Raw genomic sequence first — 20,223 nt, 5'->3', positions numbered from 1 at the left:
GACTACAACAAATGCAGTATTTGCTTTGAAGATGTTAATTAAGAAGGTCAGAGGGAACTCACAGGGTGCCAAGAGAGAAACTGTTGTATTGTATGAGGAAGTCTGGGGTGGCAGAGAAATATGTTGTTGAGTGGTGCATATATGAGACAGTGTAGAGGTGTACTGTAGGTGTAACAGAGGAGTTCAAAGTAGAATCTGCCCTGAGTCTCTTCTTGTTCACGATGGTGATGGACAGGCTGACAGACTACGTCAAACGGGAATCTGCATGGACTATGTTTGCAGATGACATTGGGATCTGGAGTGAGAGCAGTGAGCAGGTGGAGGTATGCCCTAGAAAGAAGAGGAATGAAGGTTAGCCACAGCAAGACAGAGTACATGTGTGTGAATGAGAAGGACCCAATTGGAACGGTGAGTTAACACGGAGCACAGATGAAGAAGGTGGAGGATTTTAAGGTAGGAAGACCAAAGAGGAGATTTTTGAATCTAGTGAAAGAGGACATAAGGTAAGTTGGTGTGAGAGAAGAGGATGCAGAGGATAGGGTTAGATTGAGGCATTTTATTTACTGTGGCAACCCCTTAAGGGAATAAGAGAAGAAAATATAATAAAAAATTTGGGTTTCCTCTTCTTTTTTTTTTGAGCACCAACGAGGATTTCAGTGGTTCTTTCTGATTTAAATTTGGGTGGTCTTTAGTGGATACATACCTCTTACTGCCCTCTTTTCACCCAGCTATAGTGTGGAAGTAAACATCTAATCAACATCCTCATTTTAAGATCCTCTATATTTGCTCCTCTCTATAGTTTCCCAGCACCCATTATTCCATCGATCTTATCTATATGGTCAGAGGGAGAAAGCATGCAAAGCAATACAATGACATATTATGATGCTTCAACATGTTTCACTGCCAGTCATGCTGATGAGGACAAAATATTCAGTTTGATTTGCATCACATACAAATAACTGCATTCACCAATGGCTGTAAGGTAGAAATATTTATTTTTGGAATGACTTGAAAAGAAACGCTAATAGCATGACAGTAAGTCACATTAGTTCACAGAGCAAAAGAATGGGAGGATGCTTCCCAGCCGAGCTGAGAAACTAGCAGATTGACGAGCAGGTAATGCATTCTTGTTTATTAATATGTTCTGTCAAAATATCTTTTGTGATTTTATAAAACCTCAATAGATTTAACATAAGGTGAAACTGTAGCTATAGTTTTGATTACAATTTTGATGTACCCTGGTGTGCAATGACAAAAAAGTCTATTCTCTTCGATTACATCAAATAACAATGGCATGTCCAAGTGTCACAGTATGGTTATTCAGTAATAACAGATGGGTAGCACTGAAGGCCTGGGTGTACAATACACAGCCATCCACTGTTTTAAACTATACAATGCTGCATAACCTGTTTTCATCTAGTGTCTGCAATTCTTTTTTAAAATTTAGAATTTGTCCTTTTTAAAGCCCACATTCTGAAAGGCCCATTCTACTCTGATTAGTTTAAAAAACCGAAGTGTGACACAGCTGTCCATTCTTTCTTTAAGGCATGCCAAAGTAACCACTTGGCAGGCAAGTGGGGTTCATAAACTTTTAAAATTTAGACTTCCATGAGACATGAAGGCCAAAAATATGGCTTAATAATATTTTACATATTTGACGTTGCATGTTCAGTGATGTAAGCTGTAAATTCAGATGCTTGCAATTCCGAGCAATATACAATAATATTGAACTGTGGTTGAATGCTACAAATATGTATTTGTAGATTTTTTTAATATGCATGCTTACAGGAGTTCAAACATTGTAAAGAAATAAATGCTTCTACTAACTACATTGAAAACTTTTGATGTGGTACTTCAGTGTATAAAAAACTCTGTGTTATTTGATTTTGCAGATTCAAAAGATTTCAGAATGGTTGTTGGATGGATCTTTACAATTTTTGTAATTCTAACAGGTAACTTATGATTTATTTATCTGTGTTTTTTTCATTGAAAGACATAAGACATTACAGAGTTGGGCTTATACAAAACAAAAAAGGCAATGAAGGAGACAACATTAAGTGGAGAACTGAGTGATTAATAAAGTGTGTCAAGAACATCACTGATCAGTTGCACCCTGGTATGTTAATCTGTTAGGAGTGCACGTGTTACGTGTCTTTAACACGTGCACTCCTAACAAAAGTGAGACACAAACTGACTGAAATGCTAATAAATGGTTTATTACTGCAGCTATCATCATGGTAAGATGTTTTTTTTGTGCAAATTTTATAATGTTATTGGTACCAAGAGGCAAAAGTAACATTTAATTTCAAGGTCAGGACTGGTAAGGGTTCCTCCAACTTTATGAGTTGGAAATCCACTTGTGGGGGAGCGTTCCAGTGAATTTTTCTTTGCAGTGGGAGCTAAAGAAATCCTTCTTTCAATTTAAAATGGAAAGTATCATGTATTCTGTGAGGTATCCTCATAATTTGTAGCCTGGGTGCCAGCCGAACTTAGCCCCACCCATAAAAATTTTGGTCGGGAAGTTCGGTCTGGCTCTGCTTAGTTAGGAAATCATTATGCCCGACATGGAATCAATCGACCCAATCAGATTGCCAGGGCGGGCTTTATACGATGATGGACAGATGATCAACAGGGACATTATCGACTACGTCACTAAAGAGCGCTTGGTTTGAATTCTGATTGGTTGTAGGTCTATCCAATTGAGGTAAGAGGCATTTTTTCTCCTGGTTCGGTTGAAACATAGCCTAGCAAGCCAGACCCGTACAGCAAAAAGCTGTGCAGGGGTCTAGTGACGCTGGATAGCAGTATGGGCGGGATAAACGGTTGTCTGTCAAGTTGCCTCTGCACTCAACGCCACGCAATAGGATGGCACAACAACCAATCAGAGCGATGAAGAAGGATTACGTAATCAGCGCGACGGACCAACGGAGCAAGCTGGTAAATTAAACCTTTATCGTACCCGGTGGGCAAAACTCCGAAAACGTCCTTTTTTAAAAAAATTTAAAAAAAACTTAAGTGCAGTTATCTGTTCATCTCGCAAAGAAAACTGTATATCTAAATTTTCTAGAGTCGCTGCCAAAGCCAAATCGAAAGACTGTTCGCCAGATGCAGCCATTTGTTTACCTCTCTCTGGAACTACACACTGAAACGTCGCACCTCTGTCGTCACTAGGTAGCCCGGCCTCCGACCCCGCTCCACACGATTTGATTGGCCCGATTAAGTTTCGATTTGCAGCCTCGCAAAATGACCACAAGTGACTAGACTAGCCCCGGAGCAAATTCAATTTGCGGTCGCTAGGGGCGTCTAGATTTCTAGGCTAGTTGAAACACGCCCCATACTCAAAACTCTATTGAGCGGTATCAGACTCTCATTCTGACTAGAATCGTGAGTATGACGTAGTCAGGCTACATAATTTGTACAGTTCCTGTCAGAAACTTGTCGATGTTCAGAACATAAAATCTTTTTAGAATCAAACCATCTTTTTTCTTGAAAACTAAAGACAAGTGCATTGGAAATATATTTAGGTAAAGGAATTTATTGAAAATATCATTTATATTTAAAGTCAATTAAATTCTCCTACATTTCATAACTTTGTATTACAAAGACAGTTTATGTTTTTATGTCAGTGAATCAGGTTTGGTCAGACAGCAAAGTTTGGGAGTGCCTTGAACTTTATTCAAACCACAAGATTCTTATGTTTTTACCGTCAGCTTGAAATATACAATGCTCTTGTGTCACCTCAAACTTGGTTTAACTGGCTGCATCAGCACAGGTACATACCAATGTCAGAGCTTTTATTAATAATTGGTCTTAAAGATAAAGAGCCATTTATTAGTTTTTGAGGTGTGAAAGGCTTGGAGTTACCACGGTAGAAATTATATTTATCATTTTTATCTCTTACTAAATTCAAAGTTTTGCGGTTAGTTTTTTGTGAGGCTTGGGTAGTAATAAAACACTGCAAAGAATGTTGAAAAATACAAAATAAATCTGCAGTGGTTTTCACAGATGTACTTAAACAGTCAAAATGTAATCAACAGTTTCTGTCAAAACTGATACGTTGGAAAGAGTGACAACAAACAAAAAAAATATACAAACCAGATTCGAGAACCAACCAAAAGTTTAAAACATTTATGTTCTATTACTGACTTAAAGCAAGTCTCTCCCATGACCACAGCTACCCCAACAACAACCACAGCTCCAACAACAGCTTCCCCAACAACAACCAGAGCTCCAACAACAACCACCACAGCAGCACCAACAACAACAGCTCCCACAACAACAACAGGAGCTGCTTCGAAAACCACCACAGCTATTACAACAACAACAACAACAGCTGTTCCAACAACAAGCACAACTGCCCCCACCACTACCACAACAGTCCCAACAGCAATCACAGCTGCTCCAACAACAACCACAGCTACCACAGCAGCTCCCACAACAACAACCACAGCTGCTCCAACAACAACCACATATGAACCCACAAGAATAACGGATTCCCTCATTACCACCACAACAGTCCCAACAGAAACCACAGCTGCTCCAACAACAACCACAGAAGCTCGAACAACAGGCGCCCTAAAAACAACAACAGCTCCCACAACAACAACAGCTTCCCCAACAACAACTACATCTCCAACAACAACAACCACTGCAGCTTCATCAATAACAACGGCTAGCCCATCAACAACCACAACTTTGTCCATGACAACAACGGTTTCCCCTACAACCACCACATATACCCCGACGACAACCACAACTAGCCCATCATCAACCACAACTTTGTCCACGACAACAATGGCTTCCCCCACCACTACCACTCTTTCCCCAACGACAACCACGAGTACCCCATCAACTACCACAACTGTTTCCTCTACGACCACCACCGATACCCCATCTACAACCACAAGTACCCCATCAACAACCACAACTTTGTCCACGACAACAACAGCTTCCCCAACCACCACCACAGTTACCCCAGCGACAACCACAAGTACCCCATCAATAACCACAGTTTTGTCCACGACAATAACGGTAACCCCTACGACCACCACAGACACCCCAACGACAACCACAACTAGCCCATCAACAACCACAGTTATGTCCACAACAACGGCTTCCCCGACGACCACCACAGTTACCCCAACGACAACCACAACTACCCCATCAACAACCACAGTTTGGTCCACGACAACAACTGCTTCTCCTACGACCACCACAGTTACCCCAACGACAACCACAATTACCCCATCAACAACCACATCTTCGTCCACGACAACAACGGCTTCCCCCACCACTACCACTCTTTCCCCAAAGACAACCACAACTAGCCCATCAACAGCCACAGTTTTGTCCACGACAACAGTGGCTTCACCTACGACCACCACAGTTAGCCCAACAACAACCACAACTACCCCATCAACAACCACAGTTTTGTCCACGACAACAACAGCTTCCCCAACCACCACCACAGTTACCCCAACGACAACCACGACAACCCCATCAACAACCACATCTTCGTCCACAACAACAACGGCTTCCCCCACCACTACCACTCTTTCCCCAACGACAACCACAACTACCCCATCAAAAACCACAGTTTTGTCCACGACAAAAACAGCTTCCTCGACCACAACGACAGTTACCCCAACAACAACCACAAGTACCCCTTCAACAACCACAACTTTGAAAACGACAACAACGGTTTCCCCTACAACCACCACAGATACCCCGACGACAACCACAACTAGCCCATCATCAACCACAACTTTGTCCACGACAACAATGGCTTCCCCCACCACTACCACTCTTTCCCCAACGACAACCACGAGTACCCCATCAACAACCACAACTGTTTCCCCTACGACCACCACCGATACCCCATCTACAACCAAAACTTTGTCCACGACAACAACAGCTTCCCCAACCACCACCACAGTTACCCCAACGACAACCACAAGTACCCCATCAACAACCACAGTTTTGTCCACGACAACAACGGTAACCCCTACGACCACCACAGACACCCCAACGACAACCACAACTAGCCCATCAACAACCACAGTTTTGTCCACAACAACAACGGCTTCCCCGACGACCACCACAGTTACCCCAACGACAACCACAACTAGCCCATCAACAACCACAACTTTGTCCATGACAACAACGGTTTCCCCTACGACCACCACAGATACCCCAACAACAACCACAACTACCCCATCAACAACCACATCTTCGTCCACAACAACAACGGCTTCCCCCACCACTACCACTCTTTCCCCAACGACAACCACAACTACCCCATCAACCACCACAGTTTTGTCCACGACAACAACAGCTTCCCCGACCACAACCAGAGTTACCCCAACGACAACCACAAGTGCCCCTTCAACAACCACAACTTTCTCCACGACAGCAACGGTTTCCCCTACGAGCGCCACAGATACCCCAACTACAACCTCAACTAGCCCATCAACAACCACAGTTTTGTCCACGACAACAACGGCTTCCCCCACCACTACCACTCTTTCCCCAACGACAACCACAACTACCCCATCAACAACCACAGTTTTGTCCACGACAACAACGTCTTCACCTACGACCACAACAGTTACCCCAATGACAACCACAAGTACCCCATCAACAGCCTCAACTTTGTCATTGATAACAACGGTTTCCCCTACGACCACCACCGTTACCCCATCTACAAACACAATTACCCCATCAACAACCACAACTTTGTCCACGACAACAACAGCTTCCCCGACGACCATCACAGATACCCCAACGACAACCACAACTACCCCATCAACAACCACAGTTTTGTCCACGACAACAACGGTTTCCCCTGCGACCACCACAGATACCCCAACGACAACCACAACTAGCCCATCAACAACCACAGTTTTGTCCACGACAACAACGGCTTCCCCGACGACCACCACAGATACCCCAACGACAACCACAACTACCCCATCAACAACCACAACTTTGTCCACGACAACAACAGCTTCCCCGACGACCATCACAGATACCCCAACGACAACCACAACTACCCCATCAACAACCACAGTTTTGTCCACGACAACAACGGTTTCCCCTGCGACCACCACAGATACCCCAACGACAACCACAACTAGCCCATCAACAACCACAGTTTTGTCCACGACAACAACGGCTTCCCCGACGACCACCACAGATACCCCAACAGAAACCACAACTACCCCATCAACAACCACAACTTTGTCCACGACTACAACGGCTTCCCCGACGACCACCACAGATACCCCAACGACAACCACAACTACCCCATCAACAACCACAGTTTTGTCCACGACAACAACAGCTTGCCCAACCACCAGTACAGTTACCCCAAAGACAACCACAAGTACCCCATCAACAACCACAACTTTGTCCACGACAACAACAGCTCACCCGACCACCACCACAGATACCCCAACTACAACCACAACTAGCCCATCAACAACCACAGTTTTGTCCACGACAACAACGGTTTCACCTACGAACACCACAGATACCCCAACAACAACCACAATTACCCCATCAACAACCACAACTTTGTCCACGACAACAACGGTTTCCCCTGCGACCACCACAGATACCCCAACGACAACCACAACTACCCCATCAACAACCACAGTTATGTCCACAATAACAACAGCTTCACCCACCACTACCACTCTTTCCCCGACCACATCCAATGTTACCCAAACGACAACCACAACTACCCCATCAACAACCACAACTTTGTCCACGACAACAACGGTTTCCCCTGCGACCACCACAGATACCCCAACTACAACCACAACTAGCCCATCAACAACCACAGTTTTGTCCACGACAACAACAGTTTCACCTATGAACACCACAGTTACCCCAACGACAACCACAACTATCCCATCAACAACCACATCTTCGTCCACGTCAACAACGGCTTCCCCCACCACTACCACTCTTTCCCCAACGACAACCACAACTACCCCATCAACAACCACAGTTATGTCCACAATAACAACAGCTTCCCCCACCACTACCACTCTTTCCCTGACCACAACCAATGTTACCCCAACGACAACCACAACTACCCCATCAACAACCACAGTTTTGTCCACGAAAACAACTGCTTCTCCTACGACCACCACAGATACCCCAACAACAACCACAGCTGCTCCAACAACAACCACATATGAACCCACAAGAATAACGGATTCCCTCATTACCACCACAACAGTCCCAACAGCAACCACAGCTGCTCCAACAACAACCACAGAAGCTCGAACAACAGGCGCCCTAAAAACAACAACAGCTCCCACATCAACAACAGCTTCCCCAACAACAACTACATCTCCAACAACAACAACCACTGCAGCTTCATCAATAACAACGGCTAGCCCATCAACAACCACAACTTTGTCCATGACAACAACGGTTTCCCCTACAACCACCACAGATACCCCGACGACAACCACAACTAGCCCATCATCAACCACAACTTTGTCCACGACAACAATGGCTTCCCCCACCACTACCACTCTTTCCCCAACGACAACCACGAGTACCCCATCAACTACCACAACTGTTTCCTCTACGACCGCCACCGATACCCCATCTACAACCACAAGTACCACATCAACAACCACAACTTTGTCCACGACAACAACAGCTTCCCCAACCACCACCACAGTTACCCCAACGACAACCACAAGTACCCCATCAATAACCACAGTTTTGTCCACGACAACAACGGTAACCCCTACGACCACCACAGACACCCCAACGACAACCACAACTAGCCCATCAACAACCACAGTTATGTCCACAACAACGGCTTCCCCGACGACCACCACAGTTACCCCAACGACAACCACAACTACCCCATCAACAACCACAGTTTGGTCCACGACAACAACGGCTTCTCCTACGACCACCACAGTTACCCCAACGACAACCACAATTACCCCATCAACAACCACATCTTCGTCCACGACAACAACGGCTTCCCCCACCACTACCACTCTTTCCCCAAAGACAACCACAACTAGCCCATCAACAGCCACAGTTTTGTCCACGACAACAGTGGCTTCACCTACGACCACCACAGTTAGCCCAACAACAACCACAACTACCCCATCAACAACCACAGTTTTGTCCACGACAACAACAGCTTCCCCAACCACCACCACAGTTACCCCAACGACAACCACGACAACCACATCTTCGTCCACAACAACAACGGCTTCCCCCACCACTACCACTCTTTCCCCAACGACAACCACAACTACCCCATCAAAAACCACAGTTTTGTCCACGACAACAACAGCTTCCTCGACCACAACGACAGTTACCCCAACAACAACCACAAGTACCCCTTCAACAACCACAACATTGAAAACGACAACAACGGTTTCCCCTACAACCACCACAGATACCCCGACGACAACCACAACTAGCCCATCATCAACCACAACTTTGTCCACGACAACAATTGCTTCCCCCACCACTACCACTCTTTCCCCAACGACAACCACGAGTACCCCATCAACAACCACAGTTTTGTCCACGACAACAACGGTTTCCCCTACGAGCGCCACAGATACCCCAACTACAACCTCAACTAGCCCATCAACAACCACAGTTTTGTCCACGACAACAACGGCTTCCCCCACCACTACCACTCTTTCCCCAACGACAACCACAACTACCCCATCAACAACCACAGTTTTGTCCACAACAACAACGTCTTCACCTACGACCACAACAGTTACCCCAATGACAACCACAAGTACCCCATCAACAGCCACAGTTTTGTCCACGACAACAGTGGCTTCACCTACGACCACCACAGTTAGCCCAACAACAACCACAACTACCCCATCAACAACCACAGTTTTGTCCACGACAACAACAGCTTCCCCGACCACCACCACAGATACCCCAACTACAACCACAACTAGCCCATCAACAACCACAGTTTTGTCCACGACAACAACGGTTTCCCCTACGAGCGCCACAGATACCCCAACTACAACCTCAACTAGCCCATCAACAACCACAGTTTTGTCCACGACAACAACGGCTTCCCCCACCACTACCACTCTTTCCCCAACGACAACCACAACTACCCCATCAACAACCACAGTTTTGTCCACGACAACAACGTCTTCACCTACGACCACAACAGTTACCCCAATGACAACCACAACTAGCCCATCAACAGCCACAGTTTTGTCCACGACAACAGTGGCTTCACCTACGACCACCACAGTTAGCCCAACAACAACCACAACTACCCCATCAACAACCACAGTTTTGTCCACGACAACAACAGCTTCCCCAACCACCAGTACAGTTACCCCAAAGACAACCACAAGTACCCCATCAACAACCACAACTTTGTCCACGACAACAACAGCTTACCCGACCACCACCACAGATACCCCAACTACAACCTCAACTAGCCCATCAACAACCACAGTTTTGTCCACGACAACAACGGCTTCCCCCACCACTACCACTCTTTCCCCAACGACAACCACAACTACCCCATCAACAACCACAGTTTTGTCCACGACAACAACGTCTTCACCTACGACCACAACAGTTACCCCAATGACAACCACAAGTACCCCATCAACAGCCTCAACTTTGTCATTGATAACAACGGTTTCCCCTACGACCACCACCGATACCCCACCTACAAACACAATTACCCCATCAACAACCACAACTTTGTCCACGACAACAACAGCTTCCCCGACGACCATCACAGATACCCCAACGACAACCACAACTACCCCATCAACAACCACAGTTTTGTCCACGACAACAACGGTTTCCCCTGCGACCACCACAGATACCCCAACGACAACCACAACTAGCCCATCAACAACCACAGTTTTGTCCACGACAACAACGGCTTCCCCGACGACCACCACAGATACCCCAACAGAAACCACAACTACCCCATCAACAACCACAACTTTGTCCACGACAACAACAGCTTCCCCGACGACCATCACAGATACCCCAACGACAACCACAACTACCCCATCAACAACCACAGTTTTGTCCACGACAACAACGGTTTCCCCTGCGACCACCACAGATACCCCAACGACAACCACAACTAGCCCATCAACAACCACAGTTTTGTCCACGACAACAACGGCTTCCCCGACGACCACCACAGATACCCCAACAGAAACCACAACTACCCCATCAACAACCACAACTTTGTCCACGACTACAACGGCTTCCCCGACGACCACCACAGATACCCCAACGACAACCACAACTACCCCATCAACAACCACAGTTTTGTCCACGACAACAACAGCTTGCCCAACCACCAGTACAGTTACCCCAAAGACAACCACAAGTACCCCATCAACAACCACAACTTTGTCCACGACAACAACAGCTTACCCGACCACCACCACAGATACCCCAACTACAACCACAACTAGCCCATCAACAACCACAGTTTTGTCCACGACAACAACGGTTTCACCTACGAACACCACAGATACCCCAACAACAACCACAATTACCCCATCAACAACCACAACTTTGTCCACGACAACAACGGTTTCCCCTGCGACCACCACAGATACCCCAACGACAACCACAACTACCCCATCAACAACCACAGTTATGTCCACAATAACAACAGCTTCCCCCACCACTACCACTCTTTCCCCGACCACATCCAATGTTACCCAAACGACAACCACAACTACCCCATCAACAACCACAACTTTGTCCACGACAACAACGGTTTCCCCTGCGACCACCACAGATACCCCAACTACAACCACAACTAGCCCATCAACAACCACAGTTTTGTCCACGACAACAACAGTTTCACCTATGAACACCACAGTTACCCCAACGACAACCACAACTATCCCATCAACAACCACATCTTCGTCCACGTCAACAACGGCTTCCCCCACCACTACCACTCTTTCCCCAACGACAACCACAACTACCCCATCAACAACCACAGTTATGTCCACAATAACAACAGCTTCCCCCACCACTACCACTCTTTCCCTGACCACAACCAATGTTACCCCAACGACAACCACAACTACCCCATCAACAACCACAGTTTTGTCCACGAAAACAACTGCTTCTCCTACGACCACCACAGATACCCCAACAACAACCACAACTAGCCCATTAACAACCACAGTTTTGTCCACAACAACAGCGGCTTCCCCGACGACCACCACAGTTACCCCAACGACAACCACAACGACGCCATCAACAACCTCAGTTTTGTCCATGACATCAACAGTTTCCCCAACCACCACCACAGTTACCCCAACGACAACCACGACTACCCCATCAACAACCACATCTTCGTCCACAACAACGGCTTCCCCCACCACTACCACTCATTCCCCAACGACAACCACAACTACCCCATCAACCACCACAGTTTTGTCCACGACAACAACAGCTTCCCCGACCACAACCACAGTTACCCCAACGACAACCACTAGTACCCCTTCAACAACCACAACTTTCTCCATGACAGCAACAGTTTCCCCTACGACCACCACAGATACCCCAACTACAACCACAACTAGCCCGTCAACAACCACAGTTTTGTCCACAACAACAACGGCTTCCCCCACAACTACCACTCTTTCCCCAAAGACAATCACAACTACCCCATCAACAACCACAGTTTTGTCCACGACAACAACATCTTCACCTACAACCACAACAGTTACCCCAATGACAACCACAAGTACCCCATCAACAACCACAACTTTGTCAATGATAACAACGGTTTTCCCTACGACCACCACCGATACCCCATCTACAACCACAAGTACCCCATCAACAACCACAACTTTGTCCACGACAACAACGGCTTCCCCGACGACTACCACAGATACCCCAACTAGCCCATCAACAACCACAATTTTGTCCACAACAACAACGGCTTCCCCGACGAACACCACAGTTACCCCAACGACAACCACAACTACCCCATCAACAGCCACAGTTTTGTCCACGACAACAATTGCTTCGCCTACGATCATCAAAGATACCCCAACGACAACCACAACCACGCCATCAACAACCTCAGTTTTGTCCACGACAACAACAGCTTCCCCAAACACCACCACAGTTACCCCAACAACAACCATGACTACCCCATCAACCACCACATCTTCGTCCACAACAACAACGGCTTCCCCCACCACTACCACTCTTTCCCCAACGACAACCACAACTACCCCATCAACCACCACAGATTTGTCCAAGACAACAACAGCTTCCCCGACCACAACCACAGTTACCCCAACGACAACCACAAGTACCCCTTCAACAACCACAACTTTCTCCACGACAACAACGGTTTCCCCTACGACCACCACAGATACCCCAACTACTACCACAACTAGCCCATCAACAACCACATCTTCGTCCACAACAACAACAGCTTCCCCCACCACTACCACTCTTTCCCCAACGACAACCACAACTACGCCATCAACAACCACAGTTTTGTCCACGACAACAACGGCTTCCCCAATTACCACCACAGATAACCCAACGACAACCACAAGTACCCCATCAACAACCACAACAACAACGCCTTCCCCCAGCACTACCACAGTTTCCCCAACAACAACCATAACTACCACCACAACCACAGGTTCCCCAAAAACAGCTATTGTTTTGTCTACTTCTTCAACACCTTTTACTACCACAAGGTCATCCACAACTACTTCTACGACCACTACATCTGCAACAACTGCTGAGGCAATAACAACAAGGCGGCTGACTTTCAGGTCACTTGGAGAGACATTTACATCTGATTTGTTGAATCCATCATCCACAGCATTTACGGAACGAGCTGAACTTTTAAAGTTACACGTAAGTCTTTCTTTGAGTGTGATATGATAATGTCCCAGTTTTTGTAGTCCAATATTCTTGCAAACACATCAACTTTTAGTTTTAACCTTGAATATTCGAGCTTGATCATCAATAAATAAAAAAAAAAAAGCATAAAGTGCAAAATCCACAAATTTTACATTTTACATTTCCACATTCCCATGATATGTAGGTTATAATCTCAACATTTTTCTGCCACAGACCATTAATATATTAGAGTTAAGCAGCCATTATAGCTAGTGTCAGTAGAATATTTTACAACTATGTGAGAAATGTGGCATGTTTACATTGGCTGTATTTTATGCTCGATCACAGTTTTAATACCTGAATTCATTAGTTATTGTTTTTCTTACCTTTTTTTATCTTTGGTTTGCTTAAAACCAAGTGTAATTTTGTTTTGTTGCCAAAACATAACAAAGCAGTGAAAAAGAACAAATGAAAACAACACAATCGTTTGACAGTTAACTAAATAGAGACTGTTGCCACTGCGTCAAACATGGAACCACAGTCTTGTGAAAATGTGGCGAATTATACTACCAACAACCCACCTCCACATGCAGAATTACAGACAAATGTTAAAAGAGCAGTTACTCAGAAACAGTCTACATATCTTCTAAAACGTCTACTGTCTACATTGTTGTTATCAAATTTACAATGAACCATAAACACTTAATTTTTTTTTTTTTTTTTCTCTTTCTGTAGCTTCAACCTTTATACAAAGCACAATCGTCTTCATTCCGCTCTTTGACTGTGATTTCATTCAGGTAATTGTTTTCATGGTGGAGTATAATAAAAACCTAAGATTGCTGATCATGAATTTTTACCAATGAAGTTTTATTACTTTTGCAGAAATGGATCAATCATCAACAACATGGACCTTGAATTTGAATTAACTTTAATTCCTACCAACGTTGAAATAGAAAGTGTTTTGATAAGAGCAACTCCAAACATCACAGCCTTCAACATTGAAAAAGATAGTGTCGACGTACAACCCACAGCAACAACAGATGCCCCTGCCACTAAAACGGCTATACCAACAACTAGTACAACTACAACCACAGCAGTCGCAACAACAACCAAAGGTAACCTAACAACCACCACAGGAGCTCCAACAACAACCACAGCTGCACCCACAACAACAGATGCTCCCACCACTACCACAGCAGCCCCAACAACAACCAAAGGTAACCTAACAACCACCACAGAGGCTCCAACAACAACCACAGCTGCCCCAACAACACCCACATCTGTACCCACAACAACAGATGCTCCCACCACTACCACAGCAGCCCCAACAACAACCAAAGGTAACCTAACAACCACCACAGGGGCTCCAACAACAACCACAGCTGCCCCAACAATAACAACCACATCTGCACCCACAACAACAGATTCTCCCACCACTACCACAGCAGCCCCAACAACTACTGCAGCTCCAACAACAACCACCACAGCAGCTTCAACAACAAGAACAGCTCCCACAACAACAACAGCTGCTCCAACAACAGCTTCCCCAAATACCACCACCACAGCAGCTCCAACAACCTCAACTGAACCCACAACAACAGATGCCCCCACCACTACCACAGCAGCTCCAACAACAACAACAGTTACCCCAACCACAACAGCCACAACTGAATCCACAACAGGTGCCCTAACAACAACAGCAGCTCCCACGACAACAACAGTTACCCCAACCACAACTGAATCCACAACAGGCACCCCAACAGCAGCTCCCACAACAACAACTGCAGCTCCAACAACAGCTTCCCCAAATACCACCACCACAGCAGCTCCAACAACAAGAAGAAGTGCACTCACAACAACCACAACTGAATCCACAGCAGGTGCCCCAACAACAACAGCAGCTCCCACGACAACAACAGTTACCCCAACCACAACTGAATCCACAACAGGCGCCCCAACAACAAGCACAGGAGCTCCAACAACAGGAGCCCAAACAACAACCACATCTGCACACACAATAGCAATGGATTCCCCCACCATGACAACAACAGCCCTAACAAGAAGCACAGCTGCCCTGGCAATGGCACCCCCAACATCAAACAGAGCTCCAACAACAACCACCACAGCAGCTCCAACAACAAGAAGAGCTGCACTAACAACATGCACAGCTGCCCCAACAAGGACCACAGCCATGCCCACGACAAAAACAGTTACCCATGCCAGCACCACAGCTGCCCCAACAACTACAACAGATGTCCCAACAATGAGCACAGCTACACCCACAACGACAGCCCCTATAACTTTTACACCTTCCCCAACAAGAACCGCAGCTGCCTCAACAACGACCACATCTGTACCCACAACAATGAATACCCCCACCACTACCACAGTTGCCCCAACAATAATCACAACTGCACCCACTTTGATGGAAGCTGCATCTACCAGTACCTTCACCTTCAAAATGACTCGTAAGTAGACGGGACAATTTTAACTTTTCTGATACAATTTTGAGTAAATTTAAAGGAGGCCTTTTTATGTCACTCCCCAATTTTGCATTATCACTGGCTACGTTCACACTGCAGGCAAAAGTGGCCCAAATCCTGCCTTTTTTCTCCTTTGTGATCCATATCAGATTTTTTTATTACAGTCTGAACAGCACAAATCTGATGTTTTTTCAAATCAGACCAAGGCCACTTTCATATGTGATCCTAAAACATATATATATATCTGATGTTTTTCAAAGCAACCTCAGTCTTAACAATCATGTCGTATTTATTCCGACTTTTACCTCATTGAAGTGATACGTCATTGAAGTGAAGTGTAACAATGGACAAAACAAGCATGGCAGACACCCTTGATGGAGCTAGTCAGTGGAATAAAGTGACATTTTGGACATAGTTTTGTCGGCTCCAATTGCACAACAAATTCAGAATTGACACACACACGCTGACATGTGTAGCATGCATATTTACTTACGTAAATGTGCTGCATGTGATGTCCGTTCTACATCTCCGCTTCAGGGCTTCAGGGCTTCAGGGCTTCAGGGCTGTAGACTGTTCACACCTGAGTCTGATGGCAGTCGCATTTAAATTATAATGTAAACAACCACGGAAAAAAAACAGATCTCAGTAAATAATCGAAATTAAGACTTAAGACATTGAGACTTGCAGTGTGAACGTAGCCTTTCATGGTCATGACATAGTTCTTTTCTGATCCCTTGACAAATTGTTGGGATATCAACTGGCATGCACTCACCATCGCATGTGGAATTTTGAAGTGACAAATATAAGTAAAAGTACTATATCTTATCATACATAAATATACAGTATACCACATTGATGCAAACATGATTGTTTAAAATTGATTCTATCAAGCTGATTTTTTCTATGGTTTTTACATCTTCTTTCTCTATATTTTTTGACAGAAACACCTGTAAACTACACAGCGAAAGCAAATTTAACCAAAGCAATTTCTGCTATAGGTTCAGTTCAAGCAGCTTCAACCCCGACTGTTGTCAGAAGTTTTGGTCACACATGTAAGTAAAATCGGGTGCCCTGTGAAGAACTCCAGGTACTTTCAGTGTCCCAAAATGACCTACAAATCTCAGTAGATTTTATAATCAACCAGTAGAATAGGCTATTTTAAAAGTGCAATATTTATTCCCTCAAGTAATGTTTTTTCTATTTTCTCTGCATTTTGTACCCTCAGATGTTGGAAGCCACAAAATTAGTTTAATCACTGCATCCTGTCTGATCCTGTTGTCATGGATACTGTAAAGCCAGGAAAAGCATCTGTTCTGACTTCCATTTGAATTATAAGTAGAACATCAATTAACTTCTAATATGAAAAATACCATAATCCATCCAGCCATCTACTTTCAAAACCAGCTTAATTCAATTCAGGCTCACGGTGGGGCTGGAGCCTATCCCAGCTGCCACTGGGCAAGAGGTGGGCGACATCCTGGACAGCTAAGCAGTTTATCACAGGGCCACAAAAGACACAAACACTCACTCCTTGGGACAATTTTTATTTTTGGATGGTGGAAAGAAGCCAGAGAACCCGGGAAAACATGCAAACTTCCCACAGAAATGCCCTAACTGGAATTTGAACTCAGAACCCTCTTGCTGTGAAGCAACAGTGCTGACCACCGCACCGCTGTGCAGCCCAGGCATCATCGTGTCTGTAAAAATGATTATTATTATAAGAATTATATTATTATATAATATACACGTGCCTGGTATGGTCTGGAAGTGTCAAAGTCAAAGTGGGAAATACCTCCAAAGGTGGTGAAGAATGACAGACCCAAGATCCTGTGAGACGTCCAGATCCAGACTAACCAACCGGATTGTAGTGGTCGACAAACTTTAGAAGAAGGCAATAGTGATATATACAGTAATTCCAAGTGACAACATCAAAAATAAGAAACACAAGAAGCTCAATAAATACCAAAGGCTGAAGGAGGAAGTTAAAAGGATGTTGGAAGCAGGGGCGTGGCTACGGGGGGCTGGGGGGGACACTCCCCCCCCCCCCCCCCCAGGAACAAGTCCTGACGCCCTGAGAAATGTCCTGTCCATCCAAAGAAAACTGGCCAGAAAACTGGCCAGAAAAAAGGCCACGATTTATTATATCTGTTTGTGTCTTGTATTGATAGAATAAATGCAGGTGGTGATTTTAAAAAAAGCATATATCTGCAAAGTTAATAGCTTTATTTATTTTTTTGTTATCGTGCCCCCCCCCTGTAACCTTAACCCCTTGCTGCTGAAAAAAAAGGCGATTTTCATATTTTCGGATGATTTTGTTGTATATAATGATCTGAAATGTAGACTTAATGAAGGTAATAAAAAGCTGGAGTTGGCTGGATGTCTTGCCCCAAGTATCTACTTGAATTTAAACCCTCAATGGAGAATGTGGAGCATGTTAAACAAAAGCTATTACATCCTAAAGTCCTGGTCTAAAAACCTCTCCAAAATAGGCAAGGCAAGGCAAGGCAAGGCAATTTTATTTATAGAGCACAATTCATACACAGGGCAATTCAAAGTGCTTCACAGCTACATAAAATCACAAGAAGGCAATAAAATCATTAAAAAGAAATAAAAAAATAAAATAAAGGTGTTCATTTAAAAAAATTAAATAAAATAATAATAATAATAATAAAAACCATTAAAATAATCATTAGTTAATTAAAAAAGTGAAGAGTGCAGATAAAATACTTTCAGGTGTCATATGCACAGCTAAATAGAACTGTTTTCAGCCTGGATTTAAACATTGTCAGAGTTGAGGCCTGTCTCACATCTTCTGGAAGACTGTTCCAGATGTTAGGAGCATAAAACTGAAATGCAGCCTCACCTTGTTTAGTCCTGACTCTGGGCACCAGCAGGAGACCCCTCCCTGAGGTTCTCAGAGCCCGAGTCGGTTCATATGGCTCTAACATGTCAGAGATGTACTTTGGCGCTTGACCATGAAGAGACTTGTACACAAGCAGAGCTGTTTTAAAGTCTATTCTCTGAGCGACAGGAAGCCAGTGCAGAGACCTGAGCACTGGACTAATATGGTCGTATTTCCTGGTTCTAGTCAGGACTCGAGCAGCATTGTTCTGGATGTACTGCAGCTGTCTTACAGCCCGTTTAGAGAGCCCAGTGAGCAGGCTGTTACAGCAGTCTAACCTGCTGGAGAAAAACGCATGGATCAGTCTTTCTAAGTCTGGTTTAGACACTATTCCTTTGATTCTGGCAATGTTTTTTAGGTGGTAAAAAGCTGCTGATGTTACAGATTTAATGTGGCTGTTAAAGTTCAGGTCTGAGTCCAAATAGGACATATTTGCAACATGGCAAAGGGGTTAAAGGGGAACTCCGGGGCATTTGAAGCGTGTTTCCATTGCTAGAGGTTGTCAAATACTGATAGTAGGACACAGAGAGGTCCAGATCTGTGCTCCCTGTGTGGAGATCGCTCTGTCCGCACAGCATGTCATGCGAGGCTAATACGTGGTGGCTAAGGGGCAAGCGCTAACCCTTCCACGTAAAACAACAACTTGCACACTGCAGAAACGTCACACCACTTTATAACCCATCCGACAATAAAGTCACAAGCCTTACCATCAAAACCATATGCATGGTTCTCACATTACTGGCATGGGGACGTTACAAAACAACTTTATAAACAGCATGTCACTCACCGGCTGGTTGTAGGCTCGCGCATGTGAAAGCCCAAAAGAGTCGATGGAGAATAATCCCATATACAAAACAATTATCTTCTCTAGAAAAACTACGTTCAAGTATTTAAAACATTACAAGAATATTACTGGGTATGTATTGTTGTAATGTT

General features: G+C 45.0%; 1 protein-coding gene across 2 annotated transcripts; it reads left to right on the top strand.

Moving 5' to 3' along the window:
• The first annotated feature begins 1,042 nt into the window (after positions 1 to 1,042).
• On the top strand, positions 1,043 to 19,779 carry LOC142368402 (uncharacterized). Of its 2 annotated transcripts, none has more exons than XM_075450536.1 (7): positions 1,043 to 1,116; positions 1,893 to 1,952; positions 4,175 to 13,917; positions 14,638 to 14,699; positions 14,785 to 16,370; positions 17,384 to 17,437; positions 17,611 to 19,779. In XM_075450536.1, exons 2-7 carry the CDS (start codon positions 1,910 to 1,912, stop codon positions 17,676 to 17,678), a joined length of 11,556 nt encoding a protein of 3,851 aa, XP_075306651.1. In that variant the 5' UTR covers positions 1,043 to 1,116; positions 1,893 to 1,909; the 3' UTR covers positions 17,679 to 19,779. The 2 variants fall into 2 exon arrangements, with proteins under 2 accessions (XP_075306651.1, XP_075306650.1); XM_075450535.1 differs by having other exon boundaries at positions 17,327 to 17,437.
• The last annotated feature ends 444 nt before the right edge of the window (positions 19,780 to 20,223 follow it).

Source organism: Odontesthes bonariensis, chromosome 19 (assembly GCF_027942865.1).
Source record: "Odontesthes bonariensis isolate fOdoBon6 chromosome 19, fOdoBon6.hap1, whole genome shotgun sequence".
Classification (NCBI taxonomy): Eukaryota; Metazoa; Chordata; class Actinopteri; order Atheriniformes; family Atherinopsidae; genus Odontesthes; species Odontesthes bonariensis.
This window is presented reverse-complemented; position numbering and strand designations above follow the sequence as displayed.